This window comes from Aythya fuligula, chromosome 1 (genome assembly GCF_009819795.1).
Source record: "Aythya fuligula isolate bAytFul2 chromosome 1, bAytFul2.pri, whole genome shotgun sequence".
Classification (NCBI taxonomy): Eukaryota; Metazoa; Chordata; class Aves; order Anseriformes; family Anatidae; genus Aythya; species Aythya fuligula.
In genome coordinates, this window is record NC_045559.1 from 23,608,852 (window position 1) to 23,628,441 (window position 19,590).

Genomic DNA, 19,590 nt, shown 5'->3' on the forward strand with positions numbered 1-19,590 from the left:
CAGTAATTTGTTCCAGTGCCTGGCTTTCCACACCTGAAAAAAAAGCTTATTCTCATATCCAGTTGAAAGCTGCTTTATTTCATTTAAGTCTGTTGTCTCTCATCCTCTTACTATGCATGCCTGACTTAATCTTGATAATCTCTTCATACATTTTGGAAAGCTGCTATCAGGATTTCCCCAAGCCTTCTTTCCTTCAGGCTGAACAAGACCAGCCTGTCCTCACATCAAGCGCTTCTGCCTCCTGAGCTTCTTGGTGGAATGCTGTTGAACTTGCTCCCATTTACCAAAGCCTTTCTTAATTTGGGGCTTGAAACTGGATGCAGAATTATGGATTTATGCTTGAAGAGTTCTAGATTCTATGTTCAGTTGAGCATTCACAAACAAGTTGTTCGGCCTGCTACAGAATTGCTCACCCACAGAAATTTTTTGGTTTACGCCAAAGTCCACTTGAGCATTGTCTGGTGCATGGCTGTCTGTGATTCTGAACTTTCATGGGAAAAAAACAAATAGCTACCTGTATATAAAGTGAGACCTCATGTCTTCCTTCTAACCAGTGTCCAAAAGTGGTCTCTGATATCATAGGAATTGAGTGTTTTGGAGAATATGACATATTGAAAGAGAACTGTTCAAAAAAGAAAAAACATTTGGCCAAGTATAGCCGACATAATTCAAAACTAGGGTGACTTTTTTTTTTTTTTTTCTTAGTGTAACATGATTGAAATTACCATACACTATTTCCTGTTAGTTTTCTTCAATTGGGACTTTGATCATCTTACACATTATTTCTCCACTGTTACTGAATTTAAAAACAAAGAAGGATTTTTACCATTATATAACATATAGAAATGTGTTTTGCTTTGAAAAGGAAATAATTTTAAAATTTTCTTTAACATTTTATTTGTTTCATGTAGATTACAAATTATATTTTTCCAAGATGTAAATTTCTGCCTTTATGTCTCATGGGAAGAGAAACTCAAAGCAACCACTCTTTCCACCTCCTTGACCCCAAAAGATGTCAGAATTAACAAAGCATTAATTCCTCTCTTGTATAATGTGATTGTAAACAGTGATAGAAACAGGATTATAAATTACATATGTGAGGGCAGCAAAGTAGCTGCTAATCAATACTTAGCATATGGAAAATACTTTTCCAATAGGAAGTAATATTAATGATAACGTATATGTATATACATGTGTATAAAGCCATCATCCAAATCTTGGCTTTTTTTTTTTTTTTTTTTTTTTTTTTTTTTTTTTAAAGAACCTAAATTTGAATATGTCTATTATCTGAGCTAGAGGAAAAGATTTTTTTAAGGTGCTGCTGTAGTACCATGTTAGCTCCCAAAACTGTGGCTGAGGAATCATATTTGCAAAGAAAATGGCTGGCACTTATTTTTGTCACTGGTCTATAGATAATCTTTTAGCTTATCTTGCACTATAAATTGTCCTTGTTACAAGAGTGATCCCTTTTAGCCTGACTTACAGTCCTAAATTTACCTTCATCCCACACAAATCTGGCATTCACACTTCTTTTTGTAGAATTATGAAGTTGAGAGGATTATTTTTTTTCTTTAAAAAAAATATTTCACAAGAAAAAGAAATTAAACATCATTTTGTTCTTTTCTCCCCATTATTTTTTGAGTTCTGTATTTCAACTCTGACAGGATGAGAAATATGTGGGATATGTGATATGAATACAATTGTAAAAGAAAGCTTGTATAAATCCAGAGAAATGGGTAGGAGTAAGAGGCAAGCACAAGGTATGTCAATACTACAGCCTCTCATATTGAAATCGTCTTAGTTAAGTGGAGATACATAGTGGTGGAGGTGTTCCTTCATTGCAGTTTCATAGTGGTTTCACAGTTGTCTGGGTTCCAGGATTTTGAACTTCTGCTGGATTTTAAAGTCTTCACGTACAAGCAGTTCTAAGCCTGGACTTAACCTATGAGTTTACAAGGAGAAGCCTCTGTGGAAAATGCATGAGTAAACTGGGTGTGCTGTTGTGTACGCTGAAAGGCATCAATCTATATTACTGCTTAGGTTCCTGCTCACAAATGAAAGAACTTCTGCAACCCCATCTCATCTCATTTTAATTAATTCAGAGAAACGAATCTTTTGAAAAACCTCTCTTTGCAGTAGCTAAATTTCTTTCGTATGGTTTGGCAAGAAATATTTATTTTTAGAAGTGAGGAAAAAAGAGAGAAAGGAGCAAATATATGCAGATGCATTCGCGAGCCAAATTTTCTGGGGGAGGCAAATTAAAATCCCAGTCAATGGGTTCTTCTCATTCCCTTTTTTAGAGCTTTCTTCACTTCAGTCATTCCCAACCTGTGGGCTGCGGAGAAATATTAAAAAGGAAAATTCGGTTTGTTTTCAGTTAAAAGTTTGATCCGAAGTAATACAGTGATCCGAGAGAAAACAATCTGCTTTTGTTTCAAAAAGTTTTAAGGTAGCTTCTGTAAGGCAGAATATGGAGAGTACATCTACCAGCTGTGCTTCATTTCCCTTGTGTGTGATTTGGCTTGAGTGTGCAAATCCCCTGTGAAAGATCCAACTCAAACCAAGGGTTGATCAGTTTTTTAAGATATTACCAGCCAGAAAGAGACAGGGACTATATACCTGTATTTTAGAATTCTCTCCCCTGTTTTAGCTTCTCTTTTGTTTTCATTAGTCTACTGTACATCAACCACTTCAGAAACAAGAAGCCAGGAATCTCTTACATGAGTTAGGTTCTTCATTCATGGTGTCAGCAGTTGAGCGTGGACTTGCAAAAGATGTTCACATGGCAGCAGTGGAATTTTTTAAATGGTGTAAATGCTTTGGCCCTGTGGAAATGCATTAGTCACCCATTAAAAAAAAAAAAAAAAAAAAAAAAAAAAGAGTATGGAATCTTCACTTACTTGCTAATGAATCATTTGCCCTTGTGGTGATATTTCTATCAGGGTACAGTGCATTATTTGTCTGTGTATCTGTGGGCCTGTATTTCCACACATTCAGGTCAGACCATTGAGGGCTTATTCAGATATGAAAGTCCTGGCAGCATTGGTTGTATTTATCTACTGTGTTAGCAATGGAGGGGAGCCCCTAGAACCTGCTCTTAGCTGAAAGAATAGGAAGATACGCTGCTTTATTGCTCTGTTTCTCAAAGCAAGGATCTCTTCAGTGCGTGAGCTGGAGAATAAAAGGAGCCAGCTGCAGAAGGCATGGGCTTAGTGGAGTAAAAGCAAGTGTGGAGGCAGTAACACACTATTTCTCGAGACTGCCAACTGCAATGCAAATCCAGCAGGTTCTGTAAAATTGACAATTTTGCTGCAAATTCTGATTCCTTTAGTATTCTGTGGGCAACCACACTGTGCACTCTTGCTTTATGTAATGCTGACATTCAGTTCTTCATTTCTTACATGAAGAATAACTGTAAGAAGCAGACAGGAGGAGCTGCAGTCCATTGGCTTTGTGGGCTGGAGATGCATACAAAACGTCTCTGTACCATTCCGGACAGTTAGGTGAGAAACCAGGTCTGGAAGACACCATGGAAAGGCCAAACAATTCCAGAATTTTGCTTCTGTTGACTGAATTATTCCAACTCATCCTAAATTCTCTCTAGGGTGTTTCAGTTCTACTCCTGTCCTTTCTGGTCTGGACTGTTCTTACCTGTCTGTTCCCTTAAACAGACAAACAGTGGCCTGTGAAAAGGGAGATGAAGGATTTATGAAATATCCATGAGGAGGGGAAAGTGCAATAAAAGGGTTAACTTCAGTGTTATGCAAAGGTAACATGGAGAAGAAAAGGAGCACGTGGGGGATTGGCTTTATTACTTTCCTCAGAAATATTATTTTGGTATCTGGAATCTGATTTGAGATTGAAATGATGAACAAATTGTCCCATATTAGTCAACAGTGCTGGCACAATACACTGTGAATTAAGGCAAATGGACTTCATGAGTCAAGCTATGTGTGCTCTGATTCAGGCGTGCATGCTTTCTGACTTCTGTTTATATCTGCCTTATAATTTGCGTTGTGCTTCCTTATTTTTCCCTTGTCACAACTTGTTTTAGCATAGCTAACAATTTCTTTTGTGTAATGTCCTTAATATCTCCTCCTGGTTGCGAAGAGGCGTCCATGCCCTGTGCTCAACATGTGCTAAATGACTGCTGCTGCTTGATGTAGTCAGATGACACAGAAACAACTCAGCACTTGGCAGGGATGAAAAGGGATTGCAAAGAAATTTGCTCCCCAGCGTGAAGAATCGCTCTATGACTATTTTGATCTTGCATGAGATTTGTGAAATACTGAAGTCAGGTTCTGAAGCGGTTCTAATTTGCTCCCGACTTCTGAAATTTTTGATTTTTTGGGAGAGCATCGCTCCTTGCAAAAGATAGCTGAACAACTCCATGTCTCGGTGGATGCACTCCAAGCGTACCGTTTTCTCACTCTTCCTTCTCACTGGAATCCGCGATGGGGAGATTTACTGCAGCCTTCAAACCTGTCAACACCCAAATGTGTGACACCAGTTCTCAACACATGTGAAAGAGCTAAGCTGAGGGACACGGTAATATATAGCAGGGGGAGGAGACAGAAGTTCTGCAGCATACATTTTGCTCAGCATGGAAAACTTTTTGATAAACTTGGCTTGGAAGCCGAGCAATGCTGTTATCAGCCTGCAGCTACCAAGGAGCTAGGACACAGTATGTCAGGAGCTGGATGCTGCGAGTCTCCCCCGTGTTGGTGTTACCACTGACAGGCTCTGCATCCCGAGCTGTAAAGATTTGAGCTCAAAAGCTGAACAACTGCACGATGCCTGCTTAGCTTCGGAGCACTTGCCTGAGTGCACGATAAGAGAAACTTTGCATGGGAGCAGCTGGAGCTGCCTGCACGAAGCAGGCTGCTGCTTCTTCCTGATCTGCTGAAACAGCACGAGGGAGAACAGGGAGAAGAGAGGAGCTGCGCATGCCTCCATGGGACGGGGACAGGGACAAGGACAGGGACAGGGACGGGGACAGGGACGGGGACGGGGACGGGGAAGGGGAAGGGGACAGGGGCAGGAGCAGGCAGCAAATACTCGCCTGCGACCACCGGGGCTCTTCAGAGACCCCCAGAGAGCCTCACCCCGGGCTGGGAAGCACGCCCAGCTGGGCAGAGGCGATGTAAACAGTTCGGGGGAAAGCAATGAATATGCGTAGCGATTCTGAACCAAACACATGAATATGCAACAAGTGATGCTGAGGTACCCCACCACGGGTGGCGGCGCGACCCCCACGCCCCCGGCGCTGTGACAGAAAGCGCCCTCTTGTCAGCGTTACAGTGGTGTGAAGGGGCTTTGCCCCGGGGGCTCGGTGCCACAGGAGCGTGTGAGGAATCTCTCCCCGCTTACACAGCGGAGAGTTTTTACGAGACGGAGGCTTATTAAAACCCTTTACGAGCCCCAGCCCCGAGCCGAGGAGGCCGGCGCTGTGCCGACAAGCGCCCTGCGGCCGCCGTCAGGCCGGGGCAGCCCGGCGGAGCAGGAAGTGCAGCGGGGCCTGGGTGCGCGCCCAGCCCGCCGCAGTTCCGCCTGGGCTGCGCCGGAGGCATGGCACGGCTCTGCCCGGCTGCCCCCCTGCTGCTGCTGGGCACCCTGCTGGGGACGGGGACCCCCCCTAACGCCCGGCTCCCCGCTGCCGCCGGGCCCCTTGCTGCTGCTGGGCTCGCTGCTGCTGCCCGCCCGGCCGGCGCTGGCAGGGGGCCACGTACCCGCGCTGCTCTGGTCGACCGCGAGGTAGGAGAGCTCCAGCAGGCAGCGGTGCCCGCCCCGCTGCTCCCAGCGGGGGTGCGAGTGGGTTTCCTACCTAGCAGGGCCTGGCGAGGGGGAAATTTGCCTTATCGGGTGGTAAATTTGCGCCGTACGTAAACTTGCGGGTGGGTGAGCAAGCCAACAGGTGAAGCTACACGGTTTTGTTTGCGGTTCTAAGGGGGTGCTAAGGCGAGGGGGTTTTAATTCCTCACGCCTGAAGCGGGTAGGATTTGTGCACCCAGAGGCAACCTTGAAGCCCTCCGACAGAGCTTTCCTGGCTTAAAGGCACGCCGTAAGGCAGCCTCCCAAAAAGGAGCTGACCAAAAACTGCGTGGCCAAGTTTAATCTGCGCAGCTCCTAACTCCCAGATGCTGATTTTCCACTTCTAAGCTGCTTTTCTTATTATTTTTATTTATTTATTTTTAATAACACTTAATATTATTTTACTAACATTTGCTTTGTGTATAGGCATCAGCAGTTAGAAATAATAGACAGCAAATCTAGCGGAGAGTTCATCTCCTGTCCTCTGCAAGAGCGTATGCATTACACCTAGTTCAAGAGGATGCCTCATCTCGGCTGGGTATTAATTAATTTCCCTAATACAAACCATCACAAACAGCCGCTGAATGTGTCACTCTCCAGACAGGTGTCTCCAGGAAAAGCTCTCTTGCCCCGTGGCTGGCCTTGAGTGGATGCTGTCTGCTCCGGGAGGGAACAGGAGGGACACGGTGGTGGGGGCTGCTGGTGGGCACGGCCACGCAGGGCACGTTGTGCTGCTGTGGCCATCAGCAACCATCCCATCGGGATTTGTGGGACTCGCTGCCTTTGCACCTCCATCGCCCTCTTAATTCCCAGAGTGCTGCTTACAATTGTACCCTTCTGTAAAGGAAAAAGGGAATCCAGCCAGTGGTTTCTTGGAGATAATTATCCTTTCAGCTGGTTGTGCTGAATTCACTTTACCTTTCGTGAGACTTTGAGCCATTCAATGTGTTTGAGGCACGATGAACTATCTAGCTGTCACCGGGAAGACAGACCAAGCACTGCTCTTAGTTATTTATGCCAGTGGAAATCTCTTGTCTATAGGCAAGATTATTAAGCTTTAAGTCTGAGAGCTAAATCCATTTGTGTTGTTGTTTTTGTTTGCTTCTTTTTATTTTTTTAGTTGCTTCTTAATGCAATGATTTTAATTCAGCAATAGGAGGATTCAGAAATTTTATGATTGCCAGGAGTTACACAGAAAAGGATTTCCTGAAGAATAGTGTATGGTGTCATATAGACAAGCATGATGCTTTTATTTGTTTTTTCATATGTCATGCTTTAATGTTGAGATCCATGGAAAAATTACATTTGAAAACATACATGTAGGAGGTGTTTTCTGTGTTTGTTTCATATGTATCCTGGGCATTGTATTATTTTCTCTGCAGTAATTAATAACAACTTTGACATATGTCTTCCCATCTCAAGCATTTCCAGAAACTGAACCTCTGGCCCCTGGGCAGCCCCAGTATACAGCAGTCTGAAAATGTTACCATTTTGATAAAGTTTGATTAGGTAACTTTGACACCCTCCACCTATCCCTCCCATCTCCCCACCCCCCAACAGATATAAGCAGATATCTCAACATCAAGGTTTTTGGTATTCAAAATACTTAAGCTGATCGCTTTTATAACCCAGGCACAAGAATAAGTGCTAAACTTCTATATTTAAAAGCAAAGTAAATGTTGGAGAGAGTTGTTAGGATAAAAGTGATCTCAAGAGTCTAAGAAAGGATTGGTAGCTTCCTTTGTCCTAGATCCTAGTTTATATAAATATTACACATGTTGTCAATATAAGCAAAGTCTTATCGGTTAATTCAGGGTGGTCATAAAACAAACTTTCCACCAAGATGCAATTAGCAGCTCGCCCTAGTGCAGATTGTTCAGGTCTGAACAAATCTAGAGCAAGAAAATCAGGATGGTAGACTGATGAAACTAGTTTCATGTTTCCATGAACAGAAGAAGTGTTCCTCCTATCGTGACCTCTGCATTTTTAAAAGGGGAAGTCTTTATGAGGGACAAATTAGTTCTTGTGTCTTGTGAAAGCCTGTGAAGCTAGTGTAAAGGAGATTTGTGTTATTTTATAAAATAAAGAGGAACAGGAACTTCTGTTTGCATAACTCTATTCTGTGCTTTACATCTTGGTACTTTGCAGTGATGTAAGGCTTTCGGTGTGTGGCCTACAGGCTTATTGAAATCAGGGAACTATTACTATGAATTTTAAGAAGGGTAACTGAAGAAGTACAGTAATTATCAAAGGATTTCTGCTCACTTTGTGGAAACATGTCTCACCAATTTAAACCTTTGGCTTCACTCACTGACCAACAGGAGTTGAGATTCACCCATCTCTTCCATCACCCTCTCCTGGGTTAACTATCAGGACACAATACTGAACTGCTGAGCTCTGATATATTTTGCTACTCTTTAGAATTAGTCAGTGTTTGTAAGGCAGGATCTCAGAAGAGCTGTATTAGAAGTTTAAAAACTCTTCTTTTATGCGTTATTGTACTGTAATCATACCATTCAAGCTAATGTTAGATGTAGAGGAAGCCTGCAACTGAGAGACATGCACAGTGTGCAGAGCATAAAGGAAGTGGCTGTAAACAGGGACGTTTACAAATGAAATACCTCTTCCCTCGAGAAGAAAAAATGCAGATCTGTACTTTGAGAAACAGGAGTGTTTTTTCACCAAACAACAATCTTTCTTTATTGCACTCAGAAGAAAGATGAAGTAGGAAAAAGACGGTAGGTCACAGTGTCCTGCTTTTCACAAAGGAATACTAACATATCAGTAGACGTTCTCCAAAGTGACTTCGCCCTGGAAAAAAACAGCCTTTATCTTAAATCAGGCATTAAGCTAATACTGTTAATATTGTTACTTTCCAAACCAAGAGAGACAGAGAGGTTCCTCTAGCATGTGATTCAGACCGGAAACATGATTTAGCCATTTCGGAAAAATATTCAAAAGAAATTTCTTTCTCTCTACAGATTAGAGGGGGAGCCTGAGGAAATAAATTAATTAAAATTAGCTTTTGTGATTGCCCTTCATGTGTCTGTTTTAGGATGACTTTTGCTTGTAGTTATTGAGAATTTATTGCTACTTTTCATTTATGCTATGCTTATTTTGGGAGATGAAACCTTTTCTGGAAAATCCAGATTATAAGTGGTTTTGAGGCCTTTAATGCCATTTGGGGTGTTTCCTAAAGCTGAAAGGACTTCACTGAAAAATCTCCTGCAAGGAGATATAGCATAAAAAGGATACAGTGGAAACAGAATCCTTTGGCCATCCACTTTTTGCCATAAGTTTACTGGGCTTGTATGGAGATACTCTGTGCTAGCATGCTTGAGGAGCTTTTTGATTTTTCTTTTTTTATCTACAGGCACCAGTTTTCATTCTACTGGTGCTACTAGAAATGGTGACATGAGCTTTTTGTGTAGAAGTGATATTTAAAGATCATTTCCAAAAGCTTGCTTAGCCCTTCTGTGCAGGGGAAAATTTTATTTTTTATGTGGTAATCGTGGCATCTGAAAGAGACAACTGACAAGAACTGGTAGGCAAGAGTTCAGAAGCCAGCTACAAAGCAAGTACATAGACTCACAGGTTAGAGCAATGAAGTCCTATTATCTTACCATCTGTCCTCTTGAAGGTCCAGATACAAGCAATCTTGAAATCTTTGCTCCCATCAAAAATAAGTGCTCAAGTCTTCCTTCCGCCTAGGAAGAACACAGATCAGAGAATGTATCCCAGCTCTGCAATAACCTGTATGCTTAGACTTCCTGTCTGCCACAGCATTAAAGGGCAAGAAAGAAGAAAAAAAAAATCCACCCCAAGCTTAGCTATCCTTCCTTTCCTTACTGCATTTTTTGGCTATTGAAGGAAAAAGAGAGCAGCTGAGCTTCAAGCTTCTTAATTCCTAGGCAGAGGGAAAGCACAAATGTTAGCAGAGATCCTTGTCATAGGGAGCCCCGTGGCTGAGGATGACAGTTCTGCTGTGGGGGTGCTAAGCCTGCTTGGCATGCAGATGACTTCACATGGCTGTGCATCTTTGGACATCAAATTTCATGTGTGCAATCAGGCGTAGCAATCGATACATGTGTTGGCCTGCTGCCTGTTTCATCCTGTGCCGTCCCGTACTGCCTGCTTGAGGTGAGGAGTTCAGAGGAATGGATGGGTTCATTATGTTCAGTAATGCACACCCTTGGCTTATCCACCATGCAGACACATATCCCCATTTCCCTCTGCAGTTCATTTAAAGCAGCTAACAAAACATACTGGCATTTCCCATCTGAATCACAGTGAGAATTTTTGTTGCACCCAGGTCACTGGCCTATGAAGTGAAGCCTCGCACACTGCCATTCATGGTACTTGGCAAACTATCTAAGAGAAGCAAAACACATATAATATGGGAAATAGGAGTATTAGGCAAACACTGCATTATAACAGAATTATTGACTAGCTGATGGAGACATTTTTTCTAATGATGATGCTGGAGTTAATGAAGTTGACTGCTTGAAAGCAAAAAGGTCTCACAAAAGGTGCTTTTTCAGGTTAGATAGCAAGAGCTGCTTTGAGAAACAAGGAATAACTCAGAAGCAAGAGTGCTTTAAAATAGGATTATTACATTTCTGAGTTTTTTGAGTTCATGACAAAAGCATTTGCCATTGTACTGCTGCAAATAAAATGGTTTTGTTTCATGTGCTCTTACTTTTTATTCTTAATTACAAGTCCAAAGAGTTCTCAAAATCTTCATTTTTTTCTAATACTAGGCATGAAATTGATATTACCAATTATCTGATTTGCAAAAATAAATATAGCAAGGTATTCACTATTATTTCACTTCATACAAACCGCCCTTTAACATCTCTTAATTGATTCTATCTTCTTTTCCTTTAATACCGTTAGTACTTTGGTGTACCCATGCAATCCATAAAGTCAGTATGAAAGTTAGTGAATTCAGAGTGCTTTATCTTGAAGATTATATTTAAATCTTTGAAATCACGAGGCCAACTTTTCTGAAAAGTTGAAGCATGTCTATTTGAATCTTTAAGCTGATGGTCTTCAGAAATACTAATTACTGTGGGCTGTCAAACACAAATGAACAAAGTGAAGGTGCCGAGAAAAACTAAGAAAACATCAAATGATAATTTGTCAAATCAGAAAAAATAATTCCTTCCTGTACAGCAAGGTTTACCTCTAAAGCTTGAAAAGAAACAGCCTAAAGACTTACAAGAAATGAATTTAACATCTGCAGCACCTTGTCCTGAATGAGTCCCCACATTTGCTGTTTGCTCTAATACACTCCCAAACCCTCAAATCTGAAGAGAACTAGGTATCCACTGATGAAAAACTGCACTGTTTTTATCTCTTCTTTGTGTGCAGTTAGAGGCTTTTGATTCACTCTCTGCAGCCTTCATTGGAATTACTGGAGAGTCTTGAAGTGAATTACGGGTTTCCCCTGTCAAAAACATTACAGACCCCCCTCTGTGCATCTATCGCCCCTGTTCTGCTTTCACCTCAAGAGACTGCAAATATTGTTTTAAGTCATAAAAACTTGGTGGGGAAGTCATTTCTGAGTTGCTTTTTTTTTTCTTTTTTTTTTTTTGATTAGTTTCATCTGATTGAATCTATTCACTATATCAAGAGCTATACTAAAGCATATATAAATGCATATATATATGTATCAGAAGCCTGTGTGATTTTGAAAAATACTTCGACATTCATTTCTGTTCTGTCTGGGACAAGGAAAGACACTTGGAAACAAATACTAGGTTGCTGTAAAATGTATGGGCAAGATGTATGAGGAGCAGCTGAGGTCCCTTGGTTTGCTCAGCCCAGAGCAGAACAGGCTGAGGGGAGGCCTCATGGCGGCCTGCAGCTCCCTCATGAGGGGAGCGGAGGGGCAGGCGCTGAGCTCTGCTCTCTGGGGACAGCGACAGGACCCGAGGGAACGGCATGGAGCTGGGACAGGGGAGGGTCAGGCTGGGGCTTAGGGAAAGGTTCTGCACCCAGAGGTGGTCGGGCACTGGGACAGGCTCCCCAGGGCAGTGGTCACAGCACCGAGCTGCTGGAGTTTGAGAAACGTTTGGACAGTGCTCTCAGACACAGGTCCTGTGTGGAGCCAGAAGTTGGATTCAGTGGTCTTCATGGGTCCCTTCCAACTCAGGCTATTCTGTGTTTCCACAATCTCAACTTCACCAAATTGCAATCATATAATGACAGATGCACACGGTAATCCTCCACATTCTGTTCTTTATAGTTAGCACCATTCAGAGGGACTGAGTACCTGGTTTCTCAGGCCTTAGCAACCAATGGATGTTTGTGGAAAAGAGGAGCTTATGCTTCAAGCTCTGGGTTTTATACAGTATGGCAATACTGCCTTAGTCAAGTCGCCCAGGATCAAAATATTCATAATAAATTTCATCCCTATAAACATGTTGCATACTGTTAAAATCCCAGTCAGGCATTGAATGAATAATGCCAACAATTTTACTCAGAACTATTCTTAGTAGTAACAAAACTAAATGGCCAAGTTATTTCCCTGTCCAGTCCTCCAAAGGACAAGTTAGCAAACGAAGTCATAAGCTTTTCTTGGTGTCTTTTGCCATTCTGTTCAGAAGAGCTCCTGCTCCTAGATAGGCAATTTTCTGATCTGATTCTGCAGAAAGGTTGCTTCAACACAAAAGCTGTAGGAGAGAATGTATTTTTTATGAAAACGTCAGAAAGCCACTTTAACTTAACAGAAGGTTTATGAAAAAATGTTTTATGACAACTTGTGGTCTAGACTGACTTGTACTGCTCTCTAGCCACCAAGTGCTTGATGGCACTGGAAATTATTTCAGGAATTGGAATTACCTTTGGGAATTCTCCCTGGAGGTTTTCGGTATATTCTTCATTATATGTAGTAGCTAATTTTTGGAAAGATGCAGCTGTGGTGCTGTACAGAAACAAGAACAGCTAGTAATAGTAGTGAGAGTTACCTGGACTGGACCAATTCCATTCCTGCTGTAACCCAGTTAGCATGATACAGACATACATGGACAATTTATTTTCCTGTGACATGGAATAAAAGTTATACTGAACAGTAAACCTGAACTTAATCCAGTGTTGATGATGTTTTTAACTGCTCCTGTACATTTGGAGAAAGAAGTGGTGTAATCATCGTCAGCAATTATAATGTTAAAAAAAATTATTTTCTTTGCAGATCCCAGTGGAATCCAGAGCCTGCTTTGCATGAAGGACACATTGTCTCAGCACAGGAGCTGGCTGTACTCTTGCAACCTGTTTTTAGCCCCAGTCCCAGAAATCTTGTTTTGTTCCTTCAAGAAACGGTATGTAACATTAATTCCTTTTCTTTTACCAATACAAAGTGCAAGTGTGGACATGGCTCCTTCTCACCAATCTGCTCTCTTTGTTTTTCAGCTTAGCATAGATGATTTCACATACTACAGTGAATCCTATGGTAACAAGAATCCATTTCAAAATGTTCAGGCAAGCATTTCTCTCTTTTATTTCTTTATATGTGTTGGGTTTTTTAATTAAAATGATGTAAGAAAGATGCAAACAGACAATAACTGGCAAAATTAAACTGAATTGCAGCAGTTTGCCAGTTTAAATTATTTATAGAGATTATTTCAGTTTAAGTATATCAGTTAAACAACTCCGTTTGCAGAAGTGTGTTATGTGACTGTTTTATTTCAGAAGATCAGTTTTTCGGAATTATCTTAACTGGCAAAATTGTTCCTAAGCATGTTGCAATTTTGTATTATGAAAAAACTATATATACATGCATTAAAAACTCTAAGACTGACACCCCAAAGTAGCGTTTGGACGTCATAGGAAGAAAAGAAGTAAGGAATCAATTATTTACTCCAGATTTTCAGAACTGAACGCTCATTTTATTTTCATATGAGGTAAAGCTGTCTTGACCCATCCAGACAGCTGATTTTGTCATGTTTGAATATTGTGCCTAGATACTGCATTGCTTTAATCTTCATGCTACTTCAATAATCTAAAATAAACTCCAGGCATAGAATCTGAGTCCTCCTGAAATGGTGACGAACTTTATCTTCTGTTCTCACTGAAGAGATTCACAGATTTTGTGCTCAGCATCTCTGGTTATACTGACATGACAATTTATTGAACTGTATTTAGAGAAGGAAAATGTTCACATGTGGAAGTCATTAAGGCATTCCTGTGAGCAGTGCAGGATGAACAGAGCTATTAGTAACATAACTGATACAGAGTACGTGAGGAAGTGTTAATTCCTAACCACTATGTAGCAAGCTGTATGTATAATTAAATACATAAATATTTACATATTACCTGTCTTTGACATCTTAGACATCTTATACATAAATATTTACGTATTATCTGTCTTAGACATCTTTCTTGTCTAAAAACCTCACATCTTCCTTGTATCCCTAATGCTAACCTTCATATCTTTGCCATATAACAACATCTTAACACTGATGCAGGAACAGAAACAACTATTCAAAGTATGTTAATAGTTTTTTTGAGGAATGAATGACAGTAATATTCATCTGTAGAGTAAGGATCAGTGGCTGCATCCTCAGTCAGATGTATTGGCACTTCTCTGGTATGCCTTACCCTCTCTGGGTTTAAAATCTATGCAAGGTTGTCTGGAGCAGATTGTGTTCCTACTTATGGTACTGCAAAGCTGGTTTGATTTTAAAATTCATAAGCTGTTTGGAACATACGTGGTACTGCTGCAAGCTCCTAATGATTCTGTGGTCTTATTTTTGTAGGCCCTGGATGTTTAAGAGGAAGGATGTTTGGTATTTTAAACTCTTCTTTTGCCTTTTAGTTGGGACCGCATCAGCACTGTAGAGCTTATATCCAAAGCTGAGTCTAGGGACTAATGGTTTTAGAAAATGGGTGGAATATTGAGTGGATTTGGGACGTTTACATCAATCTTTGGTCTGTATCTGACAGAGCAGAGTTTTGAACCCTGCTTTTCAACAAGCTGAATAAATGTCAGTAACAATTTGCTTGCTTTCAGACCTTGCCTCTGTTTTCTTTCTGTCTCGGAGTAGAGAAACTTTTTGTGATTACAGCATCTTCAAAACTGGAGTTTATTTAATCAAATTGGTAACCTTAACTCCAGGACTTCCTACATCTGTTGTGTTGGACTTGGCAATCTTTTCTAGTGTAGTTTTGTGGTGGATGAGATGCTGTAACTTAGAAAAAAGAAAATGAGATGTATAAATTAAATATTTATTTTTCACATACATGCCCGTAATGCAGAATTCTGATGATGTGTGTGTGCATCATCACGTAGCTTTTAGGGCTAGAAAGGATCTTCATAATCATCCAGCTCCATCCTGAGTGCAACAAAGGTTACAAAAATTGTCTCAGTTGCTATCACATCAGTTGTATTCCACTTGACTTACTTTGGGAAAGAAATCTCTGTCTTAATCATGCTATGAAAGACACAGGACAATGAGAAGGTCAGGTCTGAATTTTCTCACTGGGGAAATTAGGGTCTTTCATATTGCATAACCACAAAGTTTTATGCCTTCACAATCTATATTATACAAGTGATTCATTAGGCCATTATAACCGTTCTATACCACTTGAGTATCCTCCTTTGAACTTTGGCAATGCAAATTTATTCACAAACTTAAACCAGAGATCTCATTTGGAGGGTGTATGTGCATGTAGCAGCACGTGTACTACAAGAAGAAAAGTGTTATTTGTAGAAGAGTTGTAGGCTTGTAAACCACAGAGACATTTGCAGATATTAGATTTGTTCAGCTACATTAGCAGCTGTTCTGAGCTTTTGGGATCAGTGGTTTTGTATGCAATAAAAGAATTCTATTTCCAGTTAATACAGAAAGAAACCTTATATGTAGATCATTTATCTTAAACATTCAAAGAACTTCTTAATTAAATAATAAAATACAAAGATTAGCATTTGGGGAACTTCTTTTTGTCAAGTAGTCACCTATCCTATGAACTATTTTTCTTTAATATTGGCTTTGGCTTTCCCCAAACACTACTCAGCTCCTTAGAACTGCCATGTATGGTAGCACGCAACAATTAGTTGCCAGCTGTGCTGCTGCATAATTATTATTGTAAGTCATTGACATTTGTGGTTCTGTGTCTCCACTGTAACATCACTCATTGGGCATTTTTCTAGACTGAGGAGCACTGCTTAGTCATGTGCAGCACAGAGGTCCTGCTATAATTTTGATTGCCTTTGTTGCCCTTCTCTGTACCTCTTTGAGTTTTATTGTGTTTTTGTATTTGATAAGGGGCCATGCAGAATTGCATACAAATCAAGATATAAGTGCAACATAATTAATCAGTGACATAACAATTTCTTTTGTTCTGTTCCATAGTCTTTTCCAAAAAAGACTAATACTAAAAAAAAGACATACTTTTTTTTTCCCAGTTTTGACCATCATCAGACACTGAACTGACATTAAAGTTTCATTCGTGAAGGATGACACTCAGTTCCAAGTCTCTTATTGTGTGCATAAAATTAGTGTTGTTCTTTTCTCACTCTGTGCTCTTCTAAAATCAATTTACAATAAATCTCGTCTTGTTGCTGAAGGGGCTTTCCCAAAATTTGCTCCTGCTGTTGTCTCTTGCCTTGATTACCTCAAATCAGTCAGTGTAATCAGCAGATTTCATTAGCTCAGTATCTATGCCTTATTGCCAGACATTTTATGATCATACTGGACAGAACAGACCCAAATGCAGAGGTCCACCTTTCTCTGCTTTGGTAACAGGTGATTTTTTTAGCCCTTGCTTGCTACCTTTTTACCTACGCATCTACGTGAAGACCTCATAGTATTGTGAAGACCACACAAAAGCAGCTTAATTTCTTTAGGAGTCTTTGCTACAAGATTATGCCAAGTGCTTTTTGTGAATCCAAGTACACTGTAACAGCTGGAGCTCCCTGGTATACATGCCTATTGACTCCTTCAGAGATTTCCAGCAGAATTGTGACACACAACTCCTTTTAGCAAAAGCTGTGTCAGCCTTTTCTCAGTATAATCCTGCAATATTGTTATAGTCAGTACTTTATTCTTTAAAATGGTTACTCCCATTCTTGGACTTCAGGTTTGCTTGTCTGTAGTTCCCCAGATCTCTCTGTAACCCTTGAAAAATCTGGTGTCATGTCTGCCACCAAACAACACAGTGGTATGAAGGTTTGTTCAACAATGCTTTCTGTAGCCGAAATGCATTTTATTAGCTAAAGTGCATCAAATCAATTTCCATTAAAATTATAACATACAGCTTTATGCATCTACCTGGATATCACAGGTACAATTGAAAAATTTGTAAGATAATAGTAATGGCAAAGCTAAAATGCAACAATAATGTTCTTTGTAACTATCCGTGTCTGTAGAAACAGATGTGCCTTCAAATCAGTTTGAATAGACTTTTTTTTTTTATGGAAGAACCATTGACCAGTGCTGTAGAAAATAAATACAATACTTCAGTATTTTAAACAACACACTAACAGGTAAAAGATCTCTTCTCCATGCAAGAGCCTGCCCACTTCAGGTGTAGGTTCCCAGATGTTTCCAGAGGACTCTTTTTTCCCAAGAGATATTTGTATTATAAGACTTCTTGCCAGTTATGCTGCCAAACATAAACTAGTTCAGAACAATGAGTGTGCCTAAATGATCCTTCATAGGTGGGCACATAAGTCTTTAATAAAGATTATAATGATACATCTTTAATGATAGACCTAGATATACTCCATTCCAGATTCAAATTGCTTAGCTGTAATAGCAACGCAGTTAACACAGTACTGAAACCAAAGCTGGGCAAGTTAGTCCAAGCACAGCTTTATCATAATTCAGCTACTTAGCTTCAGGATGGCTGGACACGTAGATGGTGTCATCTCACGCCTACCTTCAAAAATACCTGAACAGCGGCAATATATGTAATAAAATTGTGGACCTGCTCGCAATATTTCACTCAGGAGTAATTTGGCATTAGATGTGCTAAAAATTCTCATGTCAATGTAGGAATTTCTGTTACCAGTCCATCGGGTCAATAGGAGGATTTTTATTTTTTTTTTCCCTTTCCTGTTCTCAGATACTGTGTGTTTATACCTCTTTGCTTAGTCCTTTAGCAGAATGCAGAGTCAGGTGTTTCTCAGTAGTCCTCTTTTGGAGGTCTCTTGTTTTGAAAACACGTTGTAGTTGAAATGCTAGAATGCCTGGAGCAACATATGGGTATTTTAAGAACAAGTGTGCCGCGGCCAAATGTCAGGAGGCACAAACGAGAGGCATGGGACCAAAATGTCTGTCTGATGCTAATGAGTAGGAATCCAGCTGTGTGTGCCCTTCGAATGGAAGAGACAGCTGAATACCAGTGGCTGGAAGCTGAGACAGATGGCAATGCAGGACTGGTTAGGAGCAGAGGGGCAATTCAAGCATTCCTCAGTAATGATGCATTTTATTTTTTATTCTACAATAAATGAGTAATCTACTTAATACATAGCCTTGGAAGAACTGGCTGCTGCCATTCTGTCTGCAGCTAGGGGGCGAGGGATTAAAGTATCAAAAATAAACTGGAACCCTGACTACTGCTCAGGGTTGTAGCTCTATATTAGTATATGTAACAGAAACTAAAAGGGAATGTATCATCCTTCCCTTCCAGGAGGTGCTAAACACCCTACTCAAGGACCAGATCAGTGTTTTCTGCTCTATTTTAATTTCTGCAGTTATTTTTCTATCGGTCTGGCAAATCAGACAATACTACATAATCCTCCCATATGAGCATCTATAGAAATGTGAAAATAACTAACCTTTGTCTAGGAAGGAAAACATGTGAGCATTTAGAAAGAACCAAGGGAGGTCAGAAAAGTGGTAGGCAGCCAGAGAGCAGACAAAAAGAAAAAAGAGTAGGAGGAGAAAAGTGTTAGCAGCACAACACTCGCATCAGTTAGAGGGAGAGAGTCTATAACAACTTGAATATCTGAATGTTGGATCAAGTGACAGACTTGATCTGGAGTTAAATGTAGAAAATGCAGAAGTGAAGTTAACAGGTTTTAAACTAGGACTCAGTGAAAATATATCTTCAAATCTTCACATTAAATTTTGTATATCTTAATTTTGATCATTCTCAAGCCTACATCTTGCATTTTCTTTCCCTGAATATTCCGAGTGAATTTTATTATTCAGAACAATCTTTGGAAAGATGTTTTTCAGCTTTGCAGGCTTCAAATTTATAGAGCAAGAACGTTTAAAATACATTTCACTGAAGTATTTTCACCAGAAACTCAGCTATGGGAAGTATAAGTAAAATATATACACTGATGCTTGATTATCTGAACTAGCTCAGCTTGAGCCTTATAATTTGCATTGTGAATAGAAAGAATGATAGCACATGATATGAAGTTTGTGTGTCTCCACACCAAGAACAAGCTTAGAATAGTGCAACTGGGAGGGATCTTCAAAGGTCATCTACTGCCTGACCTCTTCAGGGCTGACAAAAAGGACATTATTAAAAAATCTCTCCAACACTGACAGGCATGGAGCAACACCCACCTCACTGGGAAACCTGTTCCAGTGTTTTACCACCTTCATGGTAAATATTTTTTTCCTTATGTCCAATCTGAGCATCCCCTGGTGCAGCTTTGTGCCATTCCCACACATTCTGTCATTGATTACCAGGGATCAGAGACCGGCACCTTCTCCCTGTGCTTCCCCTCCTCATGAAGCTGTACAGAGCAATGAGGTCGCCTCTCAATCTCCTCTTCTCCAAACTAGACAACCCAGGTGTCCTCAGCCTCCCCTCACA

At 40.5% G+C, this 19,590-nt stretch overlaps 1 protein-coding gene across 1 annotated transcript in view; it reads left to right on the plus strand.

The window, feature by feature from the left end:
• The first annotated feature begins 1,690 nt into the window (after window positions 1-1,690).
• The window catches only part of ATP6AP1 (ATPase H+ transporting accessory protein 1), a 58,953-nt gene continuing 41,053 nt past the window's right edge, over window positions 1,691-19,590 (plus strand). The window contains exons 1-5 of the mRNA XM_032203784.1: window positions 1,691-1,760; window positions 4,355-4,548; window positions 5,426-5,754; window positions 13,007-13,133; window positions 13,225-13,293. Of these exons, the coding sequence (XP_032059675.1) occupies window positions 1,691-1,760; window positions 4,355-4,548; window positions 5,426-5,754; window positions 13,007-13,133; window positions 13,225-13,293 (789 nt within the window). The remainder of the gene's footprint in view (window positions 1,761-4,354; window positions 4,549-5,425; window positions 5,755-13,006; window positions 13,134-13,224; window positions 13,294-19,590) is intronic.